Source organism: Cyprinodon tularosa, unplaced genomic scaffold (assembly GCF_016077235.1).
Source record: "Cyprinodon tularosa strain WSP-4 unplaced genomic scaffold, ASM1607723v1 ctg472, whole genome shotgun sequence".
Classification (NCBI taxonomy): Eukaryota; Metazoa; Chordata; class Actinopteri; order Cyprinodontiformes; family Cyprinodontidae; genus Cyprinodon; species Cyprinodon tularosa.
Genome location: NW_024039199.1, coordinates 532,572 through 556,480, shown reverse-complemented (window position 1 = coordinate 556,480; position 23,909 = coordinate 532,572). Strand labels below are relative to the sequence as shown.

General features: G+C 41.3%; 1 protein-coding gene across 2 annotated transcripts in view; it reads right to left on the bottom strand.

The window, feature by feature from the left end:
* LOC119794254 (E3 ubiquitin-protein ligase HECW1) overlaps positions 1-23,909 on the bottom strand; it is a 103,075-nt gene that overhangs the window by 40,521 nt on the left and 38,645 nt on the right. The window contains exons 5-11 of one of the 2 annotated variants that reach the window (XM_038301715.1): positions 22,788-22,887; positions 21,576-21,745; positions 14,134-14,276; positions 13,937-14,037; positions 11,481-12,325; positions 7,106-7,682; positions 2,037-2,135 (exon numbers count right to left, since the gene is read on the bottom strand). In XM_038301715.1, the coding sequence (XP_038157643.1) occupies positions 2,037-2,135; positions 7,106-7,682; positions 11,481-12,325; positions 13,937-14,037; positions 14,134-14,276; positions 21,576-21,745; positions 22,788-22,887 (2,035 nt within the window). The remainder of the gene's footprint in view (positions 1-2,036; positions 2,136-7,105; positions 7,683-11,480; positions 12,326-13,936; positions 14,038-14,133; positions 14,277-21,575; positions 21,746-22,787; positions 22,888-23,909) is intronic. The other variant, XM_038301716.1, reaches the window with a different exon arrangement.

The window sequence follows — 23,909 nt, the reverse complement described above, 5'->3', positions numbered from 1 at the left end:
TCTTCATCCTCTGGGGCCATGATGTCACCCGCTCCCAGGCAGATGTTGTGCAGGACACCACATACTGTTATGACCTGTAGAAAAAAAAGAGAAAAATATTTATTTTTATTCAGTCATCTATATTTTTTCCTTATCTTTATTACATGATTTATTAGAAATTAAATTTTACTTCATCTAGATCCACTATTTAAAATATTTTTTTCGTTTTTATATTTTGATTTTTTTTTCTGTATTACGTTTATATATGTTTATATATATATATAAATATATTTTATATATATATATATATATATATATATATATATATATATATATATATATATATATATATATATATATATATATATATATATATATATATATAATCAGGCAGTAAGGGGATAACGATTTAGACAAAAAATGGTTTATTTCTCAACAGTTTGGCTTCTCAACACATTAGTGATAGTAAAAGTAGTGATTTAAGTCAGTTATTTACAGGGTTTGTACACATTCAACTATTCAATTCAAATTACTAAAGTTAAAAACAAATAAATCACAAACTTACAAATAAATATAAAACTTGATATTTAAACATATTCATCAATCTGCTGACAAGCGTTTGTTTAATAACTGGTATATTCTGATCATTAGCAGGCCCTGTGGGTTAGAATAATAGCAGGTAAATCTTACCTCTCCACTGCGCTCTGCCAGCCTGAGAAAAATCCGTCGCAGGTTTTGCTGCCGCCGAAGCCGTCAAAGCGACTCTCCTCTTCCAATAACAAGTAAATAAAAAAATAAACATTTCCATATCTATTTTTTTGTTGGTTCTTTCCGTATTTCTCGAGCTGTCGGATTTTGTTTCGCGCTGTTTGGGGTAAACGTGATGACGTCGTGTCGCAACCAGGAAGTGCTCCAAAGGCTAGACCGTCCCATTTACCAACGGCTGAGGATCCTCCGGAGCAGCCTACCGAGTCTGGGTCCTCCGGAGGCTAGGTAGGCTGCGTCCTTGGAAGTACGCAGCCTGCGAATTGAGACGCAGCCAAAGAACAGACAGCCCAGTGTGCCACGACCAAAATGTTCCTCCTAAATCAGAGGTTCCGCTATCGGCCAGATCCTTATTTCCAGCACCCTGGAGTAGACCATACCAGGGAGCTGAGGAGTGTGATCCCTCTGTAATTCGAGCACCCTCCGATCCCCATTTTTAAAGAGAGGGACCATCATCCCAGTCTGCCAATCCAGGGGTACTGTCCCTGACTTCCACGTGATGCTGCGGAGATATGTCAGCAAGAACAGTCCTACAACATCCAGAGACTTAAGGTACTCAGGATGAATCCCATCCCTGCCACTGAGAAGCTTTCTAAATATTTTGGTGACTTTAGCCTGGCTGATGGGCGAGTCCGGCTCTAAGTCCCCAGCCTCTGCCTCCTCCTTGGAAGAGGTGACAAGGGATTGAGGAGATCCTCGAAGTACTCCTTCCACCGCCCAACCACATCCCTAGTCAAGGTCAGCAGCTCCTCACCCACACTGTAAATGGTGCTGGTGAAGACCTACTTCCCCCTCCTAAGGTGGCGGACAGTTTACCAGAACACTTTCGTGGCTGACCGCTAGTCCTTCTCCATAGCCTCTCCAAACCCCTCCCAGACCACTCCACCCGACCCCTACGGATCCCTCTGTTGGTGGTGGGTCTACCGAAGGGCTGGCCCACGTCATCCATTCGGGCTGGGCCAGCAACCAGGCCCTCACAGCCACAACCCCAGGCCTGGCTCTAGGGTTGGGCTCCGGCTACACCATACCGAGCAATCTCACAGTCCTTGATTTTACCCTCTCCATAAGGGTATACCCAGGGTACCCCAATAATTGGCCAATAAACTTCCCAGCTACCCTGCTTTAAAACCAATCAGCATTGTTACACAAAACATGAGTCTACATATTGAAAGTGACCGGGAGAAAACAGAATGAGAAAAAAAATTAACAAAGAGGAGGTGGAATGGAGCAGACATGGGTAGCAGGCACATTGATGACACTCCAGAGTAAGAGCGGCAACTCTGGGTTCTTACTTGGAGGTAAAGCTGGGTCAGTGGCTGCAGGAAAATGGTTTGGGTCATTGCTGGGTCGCAGCACTGGAAGATGGCCGACAGGAGGGGAGAGGTCTGATCCTACGGGACATCACAGAGACAGATGGGGGGTGAATAATCGGATGCTTGGGGATTTCTATTCTAAAAAAATAAAGATTTTAATTTATTTTAACTACACTGTAAAGAATTGGGTGTTATAAATTCAGAATTAACCTATTTAACTCTAAATTGAGTAGTTATAACTATACTGGCTCTGCTCAAGTATTGGTGTTAATAATCACTGTAAAATGTTACAGCCATGCAGTGTAACTGTTACTCTGGATGCTGTCGATTACCTGCCAGTCTCTGAGAGGGCTTCTTGATTTAGATACCAATATGAGTAAAAAAATTTACTCTAAAAATCGAACAGCAGCTATAGAGTAAATATAACAATCATTTGGAGTAGGACCAAATATTGTCTGACGCTAGGGCGACAACTGACCCTTATTTTGCAAATTAAACTACTTTGTTGATTATTTTTTTGATTAATAATCAAAAAGCCAAAAGTTCCTTAAAGAATAATTTTTACAAAATTCTAACATATGAAATTCTGTCAGCTAGTCTCTATACTTCAGTTAACAATGAATCGATTGTTAAACTAGATAATTATTTCAGCCCTTTCTGATGCAGAGTTATATTCAACTTTCAATGCTATAATTGTAATAAAGTATCTTTTATTCTGCAGATCAAGTTCTAAACCCAAACGGGAGAAAAAAAGAAGCTGTGAAATTTCTGTAACACACGGCTTGTCCAGTCAGGGGTATAAACCTACCAATTTAACTTAAAGAAATGCCTGCCTCCATAATCACTGGGGATGAGAACATAATTACCGCTTAAACCATTAGTTCCTCAGCAGAGTAGCTTCCCTTGAGCTCCTGATGAATGATTTCTGATTGAATATTTGATCTGGAGGAAGGGAAGCGAGTAAACACAACAGGCTCGGTGGGATAATGGCAAGATCAGATGAAGCAAGGCTGATGGGAATGTAATTCACACAATCTGATGATCACATTACCGAGGCAGCCCCATCCACAGAGAAGACGTCACAAAGACAAACTAGCAGAAGCAGATTTCCTGGTAAGAAACAGGAAGGCTTCTGAAGACAACATCAGCAAAACTGATCAAATAAAACTCCTTTTTTCTGCCACTGCTCACAGCATAGCTCTGAGGTGAACATGCTCGGGGCCAAGCACTTTGATAGAAGTTTTAGTAAATATTTCATAGAAAATATGGAGGAATTTTATTAAATTATCGTAGAAAAGTAAGGACAATTATTAAGGAAAAATTTATAAAATACAACCCAGAAATGAAGCTTAAAAAGGGGTTGAGAGTAAGTTTGCTGATTTCTTCCATTTCATTATTTATTTACTTTTTGTTCGGATTTGCTATCCTAGTGAACTAGCCCCACCCGCCAGCGACCAAACTAATTTTTTTCCTGCGAGTGGGTCTCACCTCGAACAATGCCCCAGGCCCTAGAACTGGCGGGCCAATCACAACGCAGAGCTGTGTTTTGATTGTCTGGATGCAAAGTGGGCGGGGTTTTAAAGGGCGTGACGACAAACTGCATGACGCTGGAGAAAGCAAGGAAGATGGCAACAACTATTAAACAGTTCTCCTTTGACTCAGCTTGGAATCCGTTTTGCAAGGATTAGACTTGGGGTTTTCGTTGAAACGTAAGCAGGAAGAGGCTCTACGCTCATTCATTCTTAAGGCATTTTACCGACAGGCTTTTTGTTTACTAGTGTAAACACCAGCTTTCTGTCGCACTTACTACGCTACAGTCAGTTGTGCTCATTGGTCAGAGCGTTGGCCAATAGGCACAGACAGCGGTTTGAAAAACGAGTTGTTCTCATCAACAATCTTCTGATGTCTCATTCATCAGGGCCAGACTAAATTACACATTTAATCTCACAGTTAGTCTGGTTTATCAGGCTAAGTATTACTATTGGTATTACTAATGATGTGTGAGTTTGGTAAATCCTAATATTACCTGCCTTTTGTGTGTCAGAACTAATGTTACCCAAGTAGTTTAACTATTTAGTACAGTTAGGATATAAAGTTACCTTTAAAGATGTACGTGGCAAAGATTTGTGAATGGAATTAGAGCGGTGTCCTTGATTTAAGAACAAAGTGTAATATTTTGATAATGCTGGAGTCATGGATGTCTCCTCATTTACTAACGTGTATGATGTATGGATGTAATGATGTGATAATGTTGCATACTGGAGTTGTATAAAATGCTTCTTTAACTGGGATTCAAGGCCACTTCAATGAGATGTGAGTTGGTAAGCAATGCCTTCTGTAACTGAAAGCAACTTCTCTTATCTGAGTAAGATTACAATTTCTGTCAAAATCTGTTGTCATGTCTCATCCACATTGCTCTAAAATAGTGGAGAGCTAATTTGATCACATCCCAGTTTCTTCAAGATAAACTTTATCAACACAAAATCCTTACTAAACTGTGATATGGTTTTCAACCATGGTTTCCCTTCTTCTTTGTTTAGTAGTTTAGTTTTTGGTAAAGAACTGTTTTATTTTGAACAGACATTTTGGTGAATTTATTCCATGAATATGCAGAATCTGTGCCATGATCTTTGCGCTGATTCTGTTGAACTCTATTGTGACTGAACCTGGATCTGCCTCTTGACTTCGCCCTCTGGATCATCCTGCAGCCTGAAGTGACCCAAATCTGATTTTTTGGCCCACATGCGACCTGAATCTGATCTTTTCATGGCTGTCTGAACAACACAGATCCGATTTTTTCCAATCCGACCCAGGCCACTTGGCTCTGTGGTCCTGAATCCGATACGAATCTGATCTTTTCAAATGCGACCTGTGTGTGAACGGCCAGGTCGGATTCATCCGACTTAAACGTCATTAATAGCCGACAAACGTCACTATTATGCGTATTGCTACGCAGAAACGGCAAGAAAAACAACAATGATGGCAGATGATGATGTGGAGAGCAGCATTTATGTTTAACCATATTGAAAAGATTGTTTTTTTATTGTTGGAAAAGACCGCTTGATGCACGCCGGCACTACCATCCATGTTTACTTCCGGAAAAAAAGAGCACGCTGGCCTGTGACGTCATTGCGTCCTCTACTGCGCACACTTGCGTTGTATGACTGCAGTTCACACAGGAGATCACATACAAGTCGCATATATTTGGGAATATGAACGACAACGTAAAAAAATTCGGATTTCGCAAAAAATCGGAATTGAGCATCAAGGCCTGCAGTGTGAACGTAGCCTTAGTTATCAGGCTCCTCTCCTGTGGAACCAACTACCAGTTTTAGTCCGTGAGGCAGACACCATGCGCACTTTAAAGGCTAGGCTTAAAACTTTCCTTTTTGATAAAGCTTATAGTTAGAGTGGCTCAGGTTATCCTGATCTATCTCTATAGTTATGCTGCTATTGGCTTAGAGATTCTATCTCCTTTCTCCCACTCTACAGAATTTGTTAGTTCAATCTCTAACACTTTGATTTTTTTCATAGTAGCTTCATCTGGTCTGTTCCTGTTTGTCTTTGACTCCATCCCTGAGAGAAATATCAGCTGTGCTGCTGCCATCAACACCTTTGTTAGATGTTTAAGCTCGGTCTGTTCCAGTCACACAGAGAAACAGTGTAGTCCTGTTTCTCTGACTGTGACTAACTGGATATGCTCTTTTTCACCCTGTGACATGGGAGCTGGCTCGGAGCTTGTCTGCCTGGCTGTGTGTTTCCTGGATGCGACCGCCTGTGGAGCTGGTTGACAGTTGCCCTTTGTATCTTTGCTTCTTTTCCTGTCTGCTTCTGTCTCCTTGAACCCCAGTCGGCCTCAGCAGATTGCCGCTCACACTGAGCCTGGTTCTGCTGGAGGTTTCTTCCTGTTCAAAGGAAGTTTTTCTTCTCCACTGTCGCTACAAGCATGCTTAGTGTGAGGGCTTGCCTTCGAGTCAATGAGTTGATGCAGTCAACTGGTTTTCCTTACATAAAATTACTTTGATTTAATTTGACTGGATGATCTGATTGAACTGTAAAGTGCCTTGAGATGACACCTGTTGTGAATTGGCGCTATAGAAATAAACTAAATTGAATTGAGTCACTACAGTTGGACCACGATTTGAGCTCAATTCACACTTTCATTTGTTGTTCCAATACACAGCAACTTGGACGTGTATTTATATACAACATATGACGACCAAATAATATCTGATTAAATTATATATTTACCTACCGGGCTGGGAAATAAATATGTTAAAAGATGCTCCACAGAGAAAAAAAAAATCTTTTAGTTAAGAAAAGGTATTTACCCCATGCAAATACACTAAAAATCAGCCAAATATAGAGTCACTAGATTTTCTCTTTCATGTTGCAAAGCATCAGAATCCCTGATTTTTTGGCCCACATGCGACCTGAATCTGATCTTTTCATGGCTGTCTGAACAACACAGATCACTACATTGTCACATTAATAAACACTGGAATACAGATTAAAACATTTAAAAGGTGTGAACTAGGGAAATACACACCTGGGCAACCAGTTTATGATCAGACTAAAAGCAATGACAGAGTAAATATTTAGAGGACCAAGGTGGAACCTTTCAAACGAACAGTGGTGGTAGGGGCATCAAGCACAGAGTGAGTTTCTTTCTGCCAGGTGGGACCGATTGGAATGCATGTTAAAATACATGAAGAATCAACACATTATTTAACTTTGCCTCAAAACAACAGCAATGTGGTTCCAACTTAGAAATATTCTTTCTTTATTTTTTAATTCTTCACTATTATGTTATTCCTATACACTTTTCTAAGGTCCATATTTGTATGACCATTTTTTTCTATAATGTTTTTGCTGCTGTAAACACCAGAATTTCCCCATTGTGGGACAATATTCTATTCTACTCTGGAGCTGGCATCTATGACTGAGCACCTTGTTTCTTTTATTATTAATATATGAAGTGAATTTTCATTGAAATCAGAAAAAATGAATGGTTGAAAAAGCGAAAGAAAGATAATGTTTAGTCTCACCAATGCAGTTTTTGTCACTGGGCCCAGCCACCGCTGGCTCTTCCTGCTCCTCCCTTCTGATCTCTTTCCATCTGCCTATCCTCCTCTCACTTCCTGCCCCGCCTCCATCCTGACCGTCTGGCTGGACAGGGTTGAGGACAGACTCGAAGGCGCTCTCCTCATCTTCTTCTTCATCCTGGGACGAGAAGACGGTGCTGCCGGAAAGCCGGTTACTGTCCACCGAGGACAGGCGGTTGTGGCTACAGAAGCGGCCCCTCCCCTCATAGCCTGAGTTGCTGTAGCAGGACGTGCTGTAACAGGAGGTGCTGTAGCAGGACGTGCTGTAGCAGGACGTGTCGCAGAACTCGCATTCATTTTCGCCGGGAGGTCTGTGGCTGCTGCCGCAAACCCTGCGACCTCCTCTGAGATTGGAATCCCCCTCCTCACTATCCAGGCAGGATGGAGAGGTCCTTCTAACTGCTGGCCGTCCTCCCTGTCCTGCTTCACCTTCCAGGAGCTGGTTCAGCTCTGACAGACGCTCAATGGAAAGGCTGCGTGGCAGAGATCGCCGGCAGCATGGGCCAGGGCATTCTGGGACCTGCAGGAACAGAGACGTAGGCTGCAGGGATTATATTGTATAGACAAAATACCTCCAAGAGGTATAGTCATTAAACAGTTGTAAAGAAATAACTGACTTGTGTTATATATTTATATTATGATTAATTTGATTACATTTTGTTCCATCTGATTGATAATGTATGTTTCAATGTTTCCACCATCCACCAAACTCCTGTTCATTCTTACTGCCAGAGCAGAGGCACGCTACAGCAGAAAGGCGAAGCGATTTAGTCAGAGATTGTATACTATACAGTGGCATTGGTTGCAGGAGTTTACCCTGCAATCGGAGGGTTGATGGTTCAAGCCCCTCCCCTGCATTGCCTACTGAGGATGGGTCCAGTGGTGCCAATACACGGCAGCCTCGCTTATGACAGTGAGCCCCAGGGCAGCTACATTGTACTTTGCCATCATCAGTGAGTGTGTGCGTGAATGGGGTAATGAGGCCATTTACCATATTAAATGTAGACAAGGAAGCTAAATTACCTTTATTTTTATGCAAATATAAACATTTGATTAACTCCTTAAACTATTGTATAGATTCAGAAAGACAGATTTATTTTTGTCATTTAGTTTACATAAGTGTAAACAAAAAGAAATTTTGTTTAAAATATAGTGCCCATTTAGTCATGCTGCATGGAGGAGCAGCTTCTCTGTTGTGTTTGGAGAGCAAGGCTGTAATGATAGTGAACTTCATTATGTAAACTGCTTGTAACTTGACAGAAAAAAAGACAGAAACAAAGACAGGCGAATTTCTAAAAGTAGAATGGGAGGCAGATGTTTTAGTTATCAGGCTCCTGTCCTGTGGAACCAACTACCAGTTTTAGTCCGTGAGGCAGACACCCTGTCTACTTTTAAGGCTAGGCTTAAAACTTTCCTTTTTGATAAAGCTTATAGTTAGAGTGGCTCAGGTTATCCTGAGCTATCTCTATAGTTATGCTGCTATAGGCTTAGACTGCTGGAGGTCATAGGGACCCCTAGTTCATCATTCTGCTTCATTCACATTCTGCTCTCTCTGCTTTTTCTCATAGAAGCTTCATCTGGTCTGTTCCTGTTTGGCTGTGACTCCATCCTGGACAGAAATATCAGCTTTGCTGCTGCCATCAACAGGTTTCTTCCTGTTAAAAGGGAGTTTTTCCTCTCCACTGTCACTACAAGCATGCTTAGTGTGAGGGATTGCATTAGGGTCGAGGAGTCGATGCAATCAACTGGTTTTCCTTAAATAGAAAACTTTGAATCATTTGACTGTATGATCTGGTGAACTGTAAAGTGCCTTGAGATGATATGTGTTGTGAATTGGTGCTATAGAAATAAACTGAATTGAAACTGAATTGAAATTAGCAAAGGATAAACAAAAAAGTTGCTAATGCTTACCAAAGGTTAGTACTATGCCGCGCATCAAAATTCCAGACGGGTAGGCTAAATATCTGCTCATACCAATCTTTGGTTAGCACTAGTAAAATTAGCGATTAAGACCAAGCAGTACAGAACAAGATCTGTTAAATGTTAAGACGTCGCCAGGAGACGTCGCCAGGAGGTGTTATACTTGTCCATATCCCCTTCCAAAAAGCTTTCAAACATCAGAAAAATGTATGGACTATTTCAGTTCAGGCAACTGGATGTTACATCATCTAGAAGACGTTTCACCTCTAATCCAAGAGGCTTCTTCTGTTCTAACTAGCGGTGGGGAACATTGAGATTAATGTACTGCAGGTGGAACAAAGGGATTGGGGGGGCAAAAGATGGCTCTCTTCCCTCCTACTGGATTGGCTATGGAGGTCACAGACGGGGTGGTAATGGTCGTTAGGGGTTTCTGATGGGTCGTTAACTCCCTCATCAGAGTGGTTTAAGTCACATGCCTCATTGAAGTGTAAGTCAGGTGAGAGCAGGTGACGGGTGAATCTTCCGGGTTTTGTTTCTGGAAGTGCTTTTTTAAGTAGGTGAAAGGTTCTGATTTATACTCAGAAACCAGGTCATCTGTGTGTGTGTCGCCGTTAATGCAGATTTCCCCCTTACTCCGCAGACACTCTGCTGCACCTATCCAAAATTGTAGGTGACCGCAGACAGTGGAGCAGACAGAAGGCCTCTGATTGGTCAAATCTACATCCGCCCTACACTTTCCGTATTTCCTGTTTGGTACCTTACCGGCTTGTTTTGTTTGTTTTGATTGAGGAAATCGACTGGTGAAGATGGACCAACTAGAAGAGCGACGTATGTGAGAATGCTGGGACCCTTTTCCACCTGGATTCCCGCTCTTTTTCACTCTCATGTCCCTCCGTTGTCGCTCAAACTTGCCCCCACTTTCTCACCACGCTTTAAAATTGGGCATAAATCAATATGCATAAAGCTCACTGTGACTCACTGCTGCAGGAGGATAACCAGACCTTAAGACCGCCTCTTCTGTTGAGAGATGGCTTTTCCAGGGTAAGAAAGTTTTCCTTAACCCCTCTCTCAAACCATATTTCTTCCTTGGCCAGAGTGTGGATGTTGTCCTCAAACCAGAGTCTTTTAGCTTTCAGTTGTAGGTGAACAGCTGAGTCCTGTCCTGAGGAGTTGGCCCTCCTGTGTTGAGCCATCCACCTGTGTAGCGGTTGCTTGGTCTCTCCAAAGTACAGGTCTGTGCAATCTTCACTATACTGAACGGTGTAAAACACATGGTCGGCCTTATTTCTGGGTGAACCAGTCTCAGGGTGTTGCTGGGTTTGAAGTGCACAGGGACCCTGGTGCTGGTTGAAAATCCTGCTAAGTTTTTCAGAGGCCTCAAGGATGAGAGGCGAAACTTCTTCTAAAAAACTTCACGTCCACTCCTGCTTCAGTCAAACTGAATTTGTCAATATTTTTACAGATTTGTAAAAAGTAGTCCAGTTACTTAATACAATTCTGCGCTAGATTTATTTTACGGATATCATCTAAAAACAGTAGCCTGGGTGCCATTCCGAACTTAGTCCCGCCCACAACGTTTGAGGTCGGGAAGTTCGGTCTGGCATTGCTCAACAGTAGCGCGAGTATGCTAGCACAATATCTGGCGATCCAATCAAATTGTCAGGGCGGGCTTTATGCGATGATGGACAGATGATCAACAGTAACGTAATCAACCACGTGACCAATGCGCGCTTGGGTGACAACAACAATGGCTGCCGCTGGAGAGTTGAGGTGAGTAGATTCTGCTATTAGGTCTGTTCTAGAAGATATCGACAGCAAATAAATTTTAAAAGAGGAACAGAGAAACGCGATCAAGTCTCATCTTCTTATTCTAGGCGTGAAACTGCACGCTTTGATTTTTGTGGACAACAACTATGCGTCGCTTAACATACGTCACGCACTCTGTTGCTCTTATTGGTTGTAGGTCTATCCAATTGAGTGCAGAGGCATTTTTTTTCCTGGTTCGTTCAAAACACGCCCCATAATCACAGCTCTATGGAGCAGCATCAGACTCATATTCTGACTAGAATTGAGTAGGACTACGTCAGGCTATAAAAACAGCTGAATGCCCATACTTGCTGGTTTTCACATTGTTGCTCACCTCATAGTCACATAGTTTTTTTTGTAGTACTTTGCCATTCTGAAATTAAGATTGAAAAAATACATTTAAGTAGGGGGTATAATACTAACCGATTAATTAAAGTGGAGATTTTTTTGTCCAATTTACTAATATACATTCTCAAAGGCAGTTTTCATTGATTGTTTTAATGCTATACATTAGTATCAATACCAACTAATCTTCCTGATCTGTATGCTGGTTTGTTCAGCTTTTCTATTCTTTCACTGTGAGTATTTTCACCTGAGATGGAGATCGAGTCGTATCCTCCTCCTCCTCCTCCTCCTGCCCTTCCTCCTCCTTGGAGCCTCCTTTCAGGGTTGGTGACGTAGCCCCTGAGGTTAACTCCCCCTCCTCCTCCTGGCTGGGGGGTCTGGCTGAGGGGAGGCTGTGGAGGAGGTGATGAATCCGGATGTAATGGGATCGCGGTGTCTCTGGCTCCCCGCAGGCCGAGGCGATCACCGTCTCCAGCTCTGACACCGGCAGAGAGCAGGGCCGGGTTTTACGCTTTGACGGGGTTTGGGAGCTGCAGTTTGAGAATAGCGACTGGCAGGAGCTGGGTTTGGAGCTGGTTTCTCCTTCTTCGGTGACCTCCTGCTGGGCTCCTGGTTCAGGGTCCTCCTGTGGAGGGGCCCCCTGCTCAGAGGGAGCTTCTAAAGCAGCAGCAGCTCCTTCATTTGCCTCAGACTCAGGCTGGGCTGCACCATCAGCCTCTTCACTCTCCTTCTCAGATTGAGGAGCTGGCTCCCTTCCCTGCTCCTCTTCTTCTTTATCCTCCTGCTGTTCAGGGGAGCCCCCTTCCTTCTGCTCCGCCACAGGCAGTGAGGCTTCACCCCTCACTGTGTCCCCGCCCTCCGTCCCTCCTTCCTCCCCCTGTGCAGCTTCGCTGCCTTCCTGCTGCTCAGCAGGAGGCGCTTCCTTGGCGGTCTGGGCTGCTGGCGCTGAGATGTCAGCGTCAGGAGGAGCATCCAGGGGGATATCAGGCATATCCGGGCCCACACTTAGAGTGTCTTCATCATGGTTCTCTTCTGCAGGAGGCCCCTCCGCATTGCAGGCTGGCTCCATCACCAGGGAAACCTCCTCATCATCTGGGAACAAAATTCAAAGTTATTCAAATCCTCATTTAGAAGCTGAAGTTTTAAAGGACACCGATAAAAACACCCGGAGGATAGTTAAAAATGTTCCATAGCAGCAGCTGATATTCCCCAGACAATATTATATATTAACTTCCATATACATATTTAAACATATATTCATAGATATAGATCTATTGAAAGTTTACTTGCCCTTCCATTAAAGAAAATAATAATCTGATAGGAAAAATAAATTGAAAAAAGCAATACCAAAAAAATGATGAAATGATGAATGATGAAAGTCATGATACTGAGTTTGAATGAATTTCTTGTTGGATTGTGTGGCACATAAATATGTATATATTAATTAATGTAAACCAGGTGGATGGAGCGCCTGAACTATAATTTCTATGAGCAAACAATCACTGAAATTAGGTGTTTTCTTTAATGTTCAGCAAAGTGTTAGGATTATTTCTATTGATGATGTGTGAGTCTGTTAAACTCTAATAATACCTGCCTGTTGCATGTCAGAACTAATGTTTTCCCAAGTAGCTTATCTAATTAACTCTGTCCGGAGATACAGTTATACATTCTGCACGTGGCAAAGATTTGGGAAAGGAATGAGAGCGGTGTCCTTGATCTAAGAACAAAGTGTAATAGTTTGCTTTAACTTTAGCCATTGATGTCTCCTCATTTACAGACGTGTATGATGTAATGATGTGATAATGTGGCATACTGGAGTTGTATAAAATGCTTCTTTAACTGGAATTCGGGGCCACTTCAATGAGATGAGTCTGGATGGTAAGCGCTGCCTTCTGCAACTCTAAGCAAACTCTCTGGACTGAGTAAGATTACAATTTCTATCAAAATCTGCTGTCATGTGACAGGCAGAAGACCGTCACTCCATCCTGGGTAGAAATATCAGCTGTGCTGCTGCCATCAACACCTATGTTTCTAGATGTTGGAGCTTGGACTGTTTTTCAGTGTAGTCCTGTTTCTCTGATGGCCGCTTACACTGAGCCTGGTTCTGCTGGAGGTTTCTTCCTGTTCAAAGGGAGTTTTTCCTCTCCACTGTCGCTACAAGCATGCTTAGTGTGAGGGATTGTTTTCGAGTCAATGAGTCGATGCATCAACTGGTTTTCATTAGATAGAAAACTTTGAATCAATTTGACTCTATGATCTGGTGAATGGTAAGGGCCTTGAGATGACGTGTTGTAATTTGGCACTACAGAAATAAACTGAATTGAATTGATGCTTCTCCACCATATTTTAGTACAAAGATTGATGTATAAAAAGGAATTGTAGGGGACCAGCCAAGGGCCCATCATTACCTCGGTGGATTAAAATCACTGATGGCTGTTAATAATCTGGCACTAGAGACTGATCTGAGAGCTGGTTATATAGTCAGGTTAATAAGATGGAGGCTGATCGGAAAGCTTACAGACGTTTTGAATCCTAAATCAAACCAGCACTAGAGCCAAGAACCATGAGTCAATGAGTTGATGCAATCAACTGATGAAATTTGACTGTATGAGCTGGTGAACTGTAAAGAGCCTTGAGATGACATGTGTTGTAGATTGGCGCTATAGAAATAAACTGAACTGAATTGATGTAAGCAGAGCATACCTGGATGAATGGAGGAGCTCAGCTCAAAGCGGAACAGCAGCTGGCCACAGACGTGATCTGTCGGCAACCTGCGGCCCAGCGAGTAACTCACCACCCGGTCTCTGTTACACACAGGAGTGTTGGAGGAGAACAAAGATGGAAGATAAACAAAGTCCAGTCCAAGCAGAAACATTCAGAATCAAAGCTCCAACATTTACCCTATAGCATGTTTTTCCAGAAGCCTCTGGACGGGGACGGACAGCTTCCCCAGGAAACGCTTGATGATTGGCCTACTCTTTGCAAACTTGTCCTTCACCTCAATCTCCAGGACATCCGTGGGCAGAGACACAAAGTTAAACCTCTGCAGGGGCAGATGGAGAGAGGACAGAGGGTTGGACCACAAACAGCCAGAATGGAAGGGTTCTAAAGCAAGCTCCAGCAAGGCTCTTTTAAATATCATCAGCATGGTGTTGTCAGACTGAAATGCAGTTTTTTATAATGCAGAGGGTATAAATAATAATTCTGAATCTATGGTGGTTTTAACCTTTCAGACCCAATTCAGGCAACACCTGAACAGAGTTTTAAAAATAAGTGTTTAACTCCTGAACGGGCCTATGTACAGATCCAAACCAGCGGTGCACTAATTGCTGTTCTCTGGGGGATCACCAATCATTAAAAAGCCTCATATACCAATTTATGTTATAACAGCTGTTATGATTCACAATATACCTTCAATAGCCAAATACTCAGATCAAATTTCTGATCAGATCGAATAGGTTTCATCTAAACATGTCAGAATGAAGATTCTGATCCGGGATTTTCTGATCGCTATTCTGATTGGCAGAGATGGGAAGTAACGAAGTACAAATACTTGGTTACTGTACTCAAGTAGATTTTTCTGATATTTTTCCTTTACTTTACTACTTATTTTTATGGCGACTTTTTACTTCTACTCCTTACATTTTTACACAAATATCTGTACTTTCTACTCCTTACATTTTAAAAAATTGGCTCGTTACTTTAGTTTTGAATCATTTGAATCATTTGAATCATTTCAATGGAGTTACCGTTATTATTTTTCACGTCATCAATACCAAATTCAATCTAATTGGATGGGAATCTATGTTGCATTTGACGAATCGATAGATTTGGCGGTATTCATTGGCGGCAAATCAAGCAGCTTGGTGGCGATGGCGTTAGCATAGTAGCATGGACGACGAGATGATTGAAAATGAACACAACGGAGATCTAGTCCTATTGGCAGACATCCATTTAAAATGTAGGCAACGGCATGAAAAAAGTGGTCTCTACTTTTACAGTTTAATCAGTACTTTCACTTTTACCAGAGTATTTTTTAACACAAGTATCTGTACTTTTACTCAAGTACGGAAAGTGAGTACTTTTGCCATCTCTGCTGATTGGTGCCCTTGTACTCGCCCATTCAGATCTTTGGAGAAAAAAATGAACGTGTGTAACATCAGCATGCTCAAATGATTTCATTTGAGCATGCTGAGCATGCTTTAAACACATGCTCAAATGATTTAATCTAATCTGATTCTGGTACATGTATACCATGTATACATCCTGATCGGATGCTTTCATTTAGAGTCCATTTAAACAGATTCCGTCTTCAGTTTCCAGCATCGGCGTCGCCAGACCCCATTTACTGGGGCACGTGCCCCAGTGTAAATGAGCTGTGCCCCAGTATAAATCTCATGAATATTTGCAACAGTGATACATTTTTTTAATGCATCAATTTAGATAATTCCAACGGGAGGAGACATATATTTCTACTCAAATGCGTATCAAGTGTGTTGGTAACTCCAAATTGAGCATGTATTAGCCCCCCCCACGTCAGCGCATGTCACTGTATGAACTGCAGGTAAACTAACATGCTGCTCTCAACTGAATTGGATGGGACAGTGTGCGGCCGTGACACATTTTTTTTTAATTGACAGGTAAGAAACGTTGTTCTGGTAACGTTTCTTACCTGTCAATTTTATTATTTTCCCAGTGAAACCACATGATTTATAGGCTACTAACTGAAAATTACTGCATTGGTTTGTAGATGGATATCAGGAAATTCCTCACACGAAGGAGAGACAGGGAAGCAGTAAAACAAGATGAGAGAGAGGGAGGTAAGGTCCCGTGATGAATTAGTGATATAAGCTTACTAGTTACATTAGGAACGTTATAAGCAATATGATAGATATTTACATAAATATAAATGTAAGTTTTTTGATGTTTGCTGTAGAGAATGAGAATGCAGTTGCTGGAGTAAGAAAAGGAGGAGGAGGCGAGACTGACAGGCAAGACAGGTGAAAGACAGGAGAGACAGGACCATGAAGGTGATGAGGGAGCAACAACCAGCGTCCACAAACAAGAAGGGGACATTAGTGACTTAGGGGGAAAGCATGATGGTCCTAAACAAGTGAAGTTGTCCCACTATCCCCAGAACAAATTTGGAGTAAAAAAAACGTTCATTTAATTCAAAATGGTTTGAAAGCTTTTTATGGTTGAAAAAGAAAGCCTTGTCATCAAGGATATGCAGTGTGTTTTCAACTTGCTTGATAACATCATATTCCCAACACTAACGTAGGTCATCCAGATGTCCCTCACAATCACAATCAACAGCTGTAGTTGTGAAAGGTCATTCAGTGTGTTGAGAAGGCTCCACACTTGGCTGAGGTGCACAATGGGTCAAGACAGGCTCCATCATCTGGCTATTTTATCAGTTGAAAAGGAAGAACTTTCTAAGCTGAGTCACAAGTAATTGACCACTTTCCAAAAGTGAAAAATAGGAGGTACACTTTAATGCTCAAAAAATAAAAGAAAAACTTAGTTCGGGTTGAGTTAAACTTTCCCCTGAACTAAAACTCTGAAACCTAGGAATTAATGATTACTTCAGAATGTGTATAAGGACACTCTTTATTTTTGTAGTTGGTAATGTCTTATTTTTTATAGCTGCAATGTTGAAAATGTTCATGTTTGTTAAAACAAATATGCTCTTACACTCACTAATATCTCAACTGGTAATTTTGGTAGGAATGTATCAGGGTGGGGCAGTGTGCTTGTCTGTATTTGTGTATGGCAGGAGGGGCATATGCGGTAGGGGGCCAGTGCCCCAGTAAAGCTTTGTATATAGCAACGCCCCTGGTTTCCAGCGTACCAAGGTTTCGATCAGATCCGGGATGTAAAGCCATGTAAATGCATGTAAAGCCAGGTATACACTGAATGATTTTTTCAATCGTTGCATGCAGCTACAGCTCACACTTTACAATGAAACCGCATGGTTTAGGCAGAAGCAAGTGATGGTGGCGGAGACTTACAACCCAAACCCAGATGTCCGATGTTTTTGGGATGTTTGTCTATCATGTGTTTAACTCAGAGACTTTTAAAAGCTGCTCTGACATTAATAATTCAATAAAGTTACCTTTTACTTTCTGCTGCTTTCTTTAGTTCTATTAAAATCTGCCATTTATATTGTACTTCCCACAGCACACAAAAAATATCAAACACATTTTATTTCCTCTGCCAAGGAGGTTATGTTTTTAGAAGAGTTGGTCTCTCTCTCTCTCTCTCTCTCTCTCTCTCTCTCTATCTATCTATCTATCTCTGTCTGTGTACAGGTAAACTGGAATGGACCTGAAAGAATTTTAATATTTTTTTCACCAAAGGTGTCCCTCAGGCCAAGGAACAATCCATTACATTTTGGTGCATCATTTTAAACAGATTAAAATGACTGTATGTTGGAATCGGCCTGATTACACATTTCCCCCTATACTGGAAACGTGGCACTTTGTGTTTTTACTGCTGTTTGATTATAAAAAGATTGTGTCTTATAAACTGTACTTTTGTGAAACATTAAGGTTGTATGGCTTAGTGTAGCCGTCTTACTGATGGATGAGCAAATGCTCCGAATTTTAATCTGTTTAATCAGGAATGTGTTTTTTTAGTCAAGAATGCAACAACCAAGACCAAGAAGTACGAGACCAAGACCAGGCCAAGACCTTAAGAGGCCAAGATCGAGACAAGGCCAAGACCTTGAGAGGCCAAGATCGAGACAAGGCTAATACCTTTAGAGGCCACTATCTAGACAAGGCCAAGACCTTTAGAGGCCAAGATCAAGACAAGGCCAAGACCTTTAGAGGCAAAAGATCGAGCAAGGCCAATACCTTTAGAGGCCAAGATCGAGACAAGGCCAAGACCTTTAGAGGCAAAAGATCTAGCAAGGCCAATACCTTTAGAGGCCAAGATCGAGACAAGGCCAAGACCTTTAGAGGCAAAAGATGGAGTAAGGCCAATACCTTTAGAGGCCATGATCGAGACAAGGCCAAGACCTTTAGAGGCCAAGATCAAGACAAGGCCAAGACCTTTAGAGGCAAAAGATCGAGACAAGGCCAAGACCTTTAGAGGCCAAGATCAAGACAAGGCCAAGACCTTTAGAGGCAAAAGATCGAGCAAGGCCAATACCTTTAGAGGCCAAGATCGAGACAAGGCCAAGACCTTTAGAGGCCAAGATCAAGACAGAGCCAAGACTTTATAGGCAAAAGATAGAGCAAGGCCAATACCTTTAGAAGCCATTATCTAGACAAGTCCAAGACAAGGCCAATACCTTTAGAGGCCATTATATAGACAAGGCCAAATTTATTTTGGAGGCCAACAACAAGACCTTTAGAGGCCATGATAAGAACAAGACCTTTAGAGGCCAATTCCCTATTTGGGCTTTAGCTTGTCTGGTCTTGGTACCCATTGTTTGCTCTTGAATAGAATGCTTCCTCAATCATATCAACACAATTTAGACCGGCTGCCTGCTGCATAATGTCATGACCTTGGCACTGATGCCTGGCTTAATAGTTCATTCTATTCACCTGCCTGGCTCTGCCCAGTTTCTCATTACTGTTCATGTCATCAACCTGCTCCTGTCTCTATTTAGGCTGCTTCACTCAGTCATCCGTGGTTTTTTTGGATCGGGCCGAGTTTCAGCCTCAACGTGGGTCCTACATTGTGTAATATACATGGGGTAACAAGGGGCAATTAGGCTCTCACCACAACCTTATCATAAAGAATCATAAGATCGGGAGAAAATCCAACATGTTTGAAATTCAGTAGGCCCCTGTGAAGTGTTCGTCGACAAATCCTACTGTTGAAGCAGAGCTATAAGCCTATTTACCGAACCTTGTGCGTTGTGTATGTGCAAACAATTAACTTTTTTTTTCTTCTCCTTCTAGATTGACAAGTCTAAAAAATGTGTAGGATATTTGGCTGATTTTCTCCCTCTGTTTCCTTCACAAAACATGGGGACAAAAAAAATGTCTCCTTCGATTTTTTAATGAAAAGATGTTTTGAGTTTCGGATTTTTATTGTTTCTGGATTTTAAGCTGATTTAAATGCTTTATTTTTCTAAGTCTAAATGATCAGTTTTTAGCCACATTTGAGTCAACAGGACAAATCCCATTCTAGAAACATATATGCAGCTGTAAAGTTTTAAATGATTTAACCAAAGAAAGAGGTTCATTAAATTGAGAAACTTTCCTGTTGTCTATGAGCTTTTCATCCAAAATTAAATTCACTCTAGAAACAGCCTCAATAAATTGGCCCCTATAGGTCAAGCCCATTTTTACAGCACCAGATCTACGATTTTCTTCAAGACTGGGGCCGATGCCTAACCTGAGAGAAGCCATATTAAGATCATGTAGAATTCTAATGGAACTACATTTTCATTTTTGGGAGTTTGTGAAAATTCATTTTGCTTGTAAAGTAAAGCAGTATGGCTATTATTGCTAAATTGAGACATCATGAAAATTGTGGAATCAGTTCTTTTTCATCCCCTCTAAGAAAGCACCAAATCTTGTGAGGCAGAAAACTTGAACAGCTAGTCATCCTGACAGCCTCCTCCCATGTTGGAGCATAGTAATGGCACCACAGCCTGTCAGCGGAGTGGCAGCCATTAGAGATAAAGTGTCTGCAGGGAAGATAACTTTCACTCAACATGGACGCAGAAGCAAAGAGGCTAAAAGCTGAGTGGACGCTGCCAAGAGGAAGAGATGCCGAGTTACATCTATGTATGGAATCACCTGAGGGACAAAATAAACGGTTGTGAGAGTCATTTTGGGCAGCGAAGGCATCCAGCCTAAAGTGGTTCAAATCCACAGACAACCAGTTTATTGGATCTTTGTTGTTTTTAAGCGTTTCGCTAATTTTGGTTGTAAAGCAATTGGTGAATACTTTATTTCGAGTTTTTCCTTTTTGGAAGAACAATACAACTTAATCCAATAAAAAAATAAAAATATTTTAATATATAATATAGAAAAGGGAGTTGACAGCTTAATTAGAAATGTTGAAAGACGGAGAGAGAGGGGAAAAAAGTAAATAGTTATGAATGAAAAATAAACAAACACACAAACCAACAAAGGAAACAACAAAAGAAATAAAACAGATTCACATGTTCACATATATATCAAGTTTTTCAGCAATCTGAACATTACTGTTGGTTTATAATAGTACAAGCTCCACAGCATGTCTAAGGATTGTAACGGTAGTTTCTCTCAATGAAAGGTTACACATCTTTAAAAACTCATTATATTTGTTTTTCTTATGACATTCTGGAAATGTGTCTTATCGAGAAATGTAACCATAGATTTAGAATAACTACAGGGTTAAAATGACATCCAACAACATTTCAGGAGAGTTACAATATCTCATTCAATTATGATTTAAAAGCCCCAAAAAGAACTATACACATATCATTTATGGCTTCATGTCATGTTTAAACATCGGGGTGGCGTCAAATCTTCAACTCGGTTCTGATAAAATGTTAATTTCGTTTACTAAGCACATATAATAATAGCACAACATCGACCAGAGAGCTTGATATAGAATAAATGGCCATTACAGCAGGGTGATCTCTCTGCCTTTGCTAATTCCTTTTATCTGTGGAGATGAACCTTCCAGAAATGGACCGGCCTTTCCAAGAAGAAAATCAATGGCTGATCTTGTTTTCCTCAAAGGAAACCTGATCGGATCAATCAATCCTGTCACGTATAAAGACACTCTACCTTGATCCACATCTGGAGCCTTAGAGGAAGAAATTTTCATAAAAACCAAACTGGATTCATCTTCAGATCCTATTATCAAGCTGAATTTCATAGCAAATCTTTTAGTATTCAATTCATCTAGAAATTATCATTTTGATTTATTGAATTGGTTACTCTTACCAAAGAATTTAAACCTTATAGAACAAACATTAATTGTTTTATCTCCTTTTTATTTTAGAAATAATTTAATTGTGAAACGAACCCAGCATTAATTCACAGTGGTTATGGTTGAAAGGGTGAATAACACCACCCAGGTCTGTATGTTGAACTAACAGGGTTTTTAAGGTAGCTGATCTGATCCATCACTCCTCAGAATGTCGAGGAAAGAGAAAAGGTGATTTCATGGCAGCCATGCTTGTACCTCCATATTGGAGTTAGGTTCTTTCTCCATGGCGTCTCCTAGTTTTTGGTTTTGAGTTTTCTTGTTGATCTGCTCTGGACTTTGGATTCTGAATTTTTACTTCTTCATTGAATTTAGCAAGTAATCATCTCTGCCTCTTCTACTTTGGGTCCACAACAACATCCACCAACCTTGACAGCGTTGTCTGTGTGTGTGTGCTTACCTCTGAGCTCCACTGGGGGTTGATGGTGTTGCACACCACTTTGGAGCGTTTCTCCTGGCCATGATGCGGCAGCGATGGGAAGATGCTGTGTTTTCCAGGCTGAATGGAGAGTTTCAGGTACGGATCCGGATTAAAGAACATCCCTTTCTTCAGTCCAACCGCCTGGATGTCTGACACACGAGGAATAGACACACACAGAAGGATATTTGTTTCTAAATGACTGACCTAATATACAGTAGCAGCCATTCAAAATCGCCATTTCCAGTCAAAAGCCAGCCCAATGGAGGCCTACTCCACTGAGAATCCCAGCCAAATCCCCTCCAACTGCCAGCCACTGGAGTGACCCCTTCTCTTGGACATGCTTATTTTTTTAATATGAATCCACCCTTTCACTGAATTACAGGGTCTGACCAGGAAGATGACGCTTCTCTTTAGATCTTAATGTCCACAAATCATGACAGAAATAATATTTTAGTACAATGACTGATGTTTAAAAATAAATGTATAGGGTACCAGCCAGTGACCAAGCAAGGACCCATCAAGGAAAGTGGGGAAATTTTGAATGGCTACTACTGTAGGTTTTTTTAACCAAGGACATTTAACTATTTTCCTAATTTCTTTAGATAAAAAGCAACATAACATTGCAAACTTGGTCGAAATATGAATAACAACAAAATATAAAACTGCTTTGATTACATTTTCTATTTCCCTGAGAAAAATGAATTTGGGAAATGAACTTCTACACTAACGTACAGCGGATGTGTATTTATTTAGATGGCATCTCTTTTTTAGAGTACTTAAAGAAAACCCCTTCATCTCTATAGGAAAGGAGGATCAGGCTGGTTGTTTCAGCCAGATCCTGACTGGAAACCGCTTGTCTAAGCTCCTTTTAACGTATTGATCAGAGCCAGCCTGCGGTTTGAAGAGGGAAACATAAATCAGCTCTCATAAGGTCATAGCCTAACTCTGCTCATGTGATTTCTGAATATACTGTAGGTTAGAGAGGATGAATCACACACAAGAATGTAGAGTCACTTACAATCCCTCACAAAATTTGCACAGATCACAACATTACCACATAATTCAACCTGGGAGTTTTATGCAAAACTCTCTGATTGAAGGGGAACAATTGAAACTGCTGGAAGCCTTCAGACTTTCTGCTGCAGAATTAAGGAAATGGAGAAAAGACGAGACATTGAATAGCAGCCCTACCTGACAGGGAGAAGTTAATCAGTCTCCTGTTGCCCAGTCCGTGGTTCACTTCAGGACTAACCACCGGCTTTAACACCTGAGGACACAAAGACAACTGCTCCTGTAACGTGAAGAACAAGTAAAGACACCCTGTTATTGCTGCTTCACTGGTCCTGCTCCATTTTTATATCTGAGGTATGAATCTTTAATGGAGGGAAAAAGGCTGAGGCCAAACAACTCCTGGTAAAAACAGGAAAAACCAAGAAAACCTTCACATCTTTTATTCAACTGCTCCTAAAGCCCCTGTCACACTTTAATTTAGACAGCATATGCCTGACATCCCAGAATCTTCTAAAATGCTGCCATATGTTGAATGTTATATGTATTTTTTAAATTTTGGACGTATACAGAGAGTATTCATAACGAGTCCAGAGCGTATGTCCAACGACATTGCCAATGAAATGTCACAAACCAGTGTCCTGAGGGGGGCAGTGATGCGCCTGGCAAGCACCCGGCCTGCATAAAAAGATTTTATTGATCGGTATTAACCTTGCTGCTGTTTAACGCATGCCAAAAAAAGAATAAATAATAAGCAAAAACAAAAGTTAAAAAAAAGATGGTTTGCAGTGGCAGCAGATTCAGCGTCATGTCTGCTACGAAGTCTGTTGGTGGCGGGCGTAAACGCAGGGAGGATCCATCACACTATGTTTGCGCTCGTCTGCAACATGTCATTTACGTTGATATACGTTGGAGATAAATTCTGGATAGGTTATGTATAAGTTATGCACAAGTTACTCATAGGTTTTGGATAAGCTAGACGCCACAACTTATAAGTAACTTACACTTAACATATGTCAACGATCAGATAACTTACCAGTAACTTTATGGCCCACATATGGGTGTACTCTGGCATACGTCGGGAAATGCTGAAAATTTCTAAACGTACTCGGCATATGTCGACATGTGCCAGTGTGTTTCAGCGTACTTCAGTGTACCTCAGCATACTCATAACTTATACTAAGATTACCCATAACTTATCTAACGTATGCCAGCGCTTTTGCCAGATTTTTCTCGCATCAGGCACACACTGGTCTAAATCGTCAAGGTGTGACTTTAGCAGTGACTCTGGGATCAATAATAAAC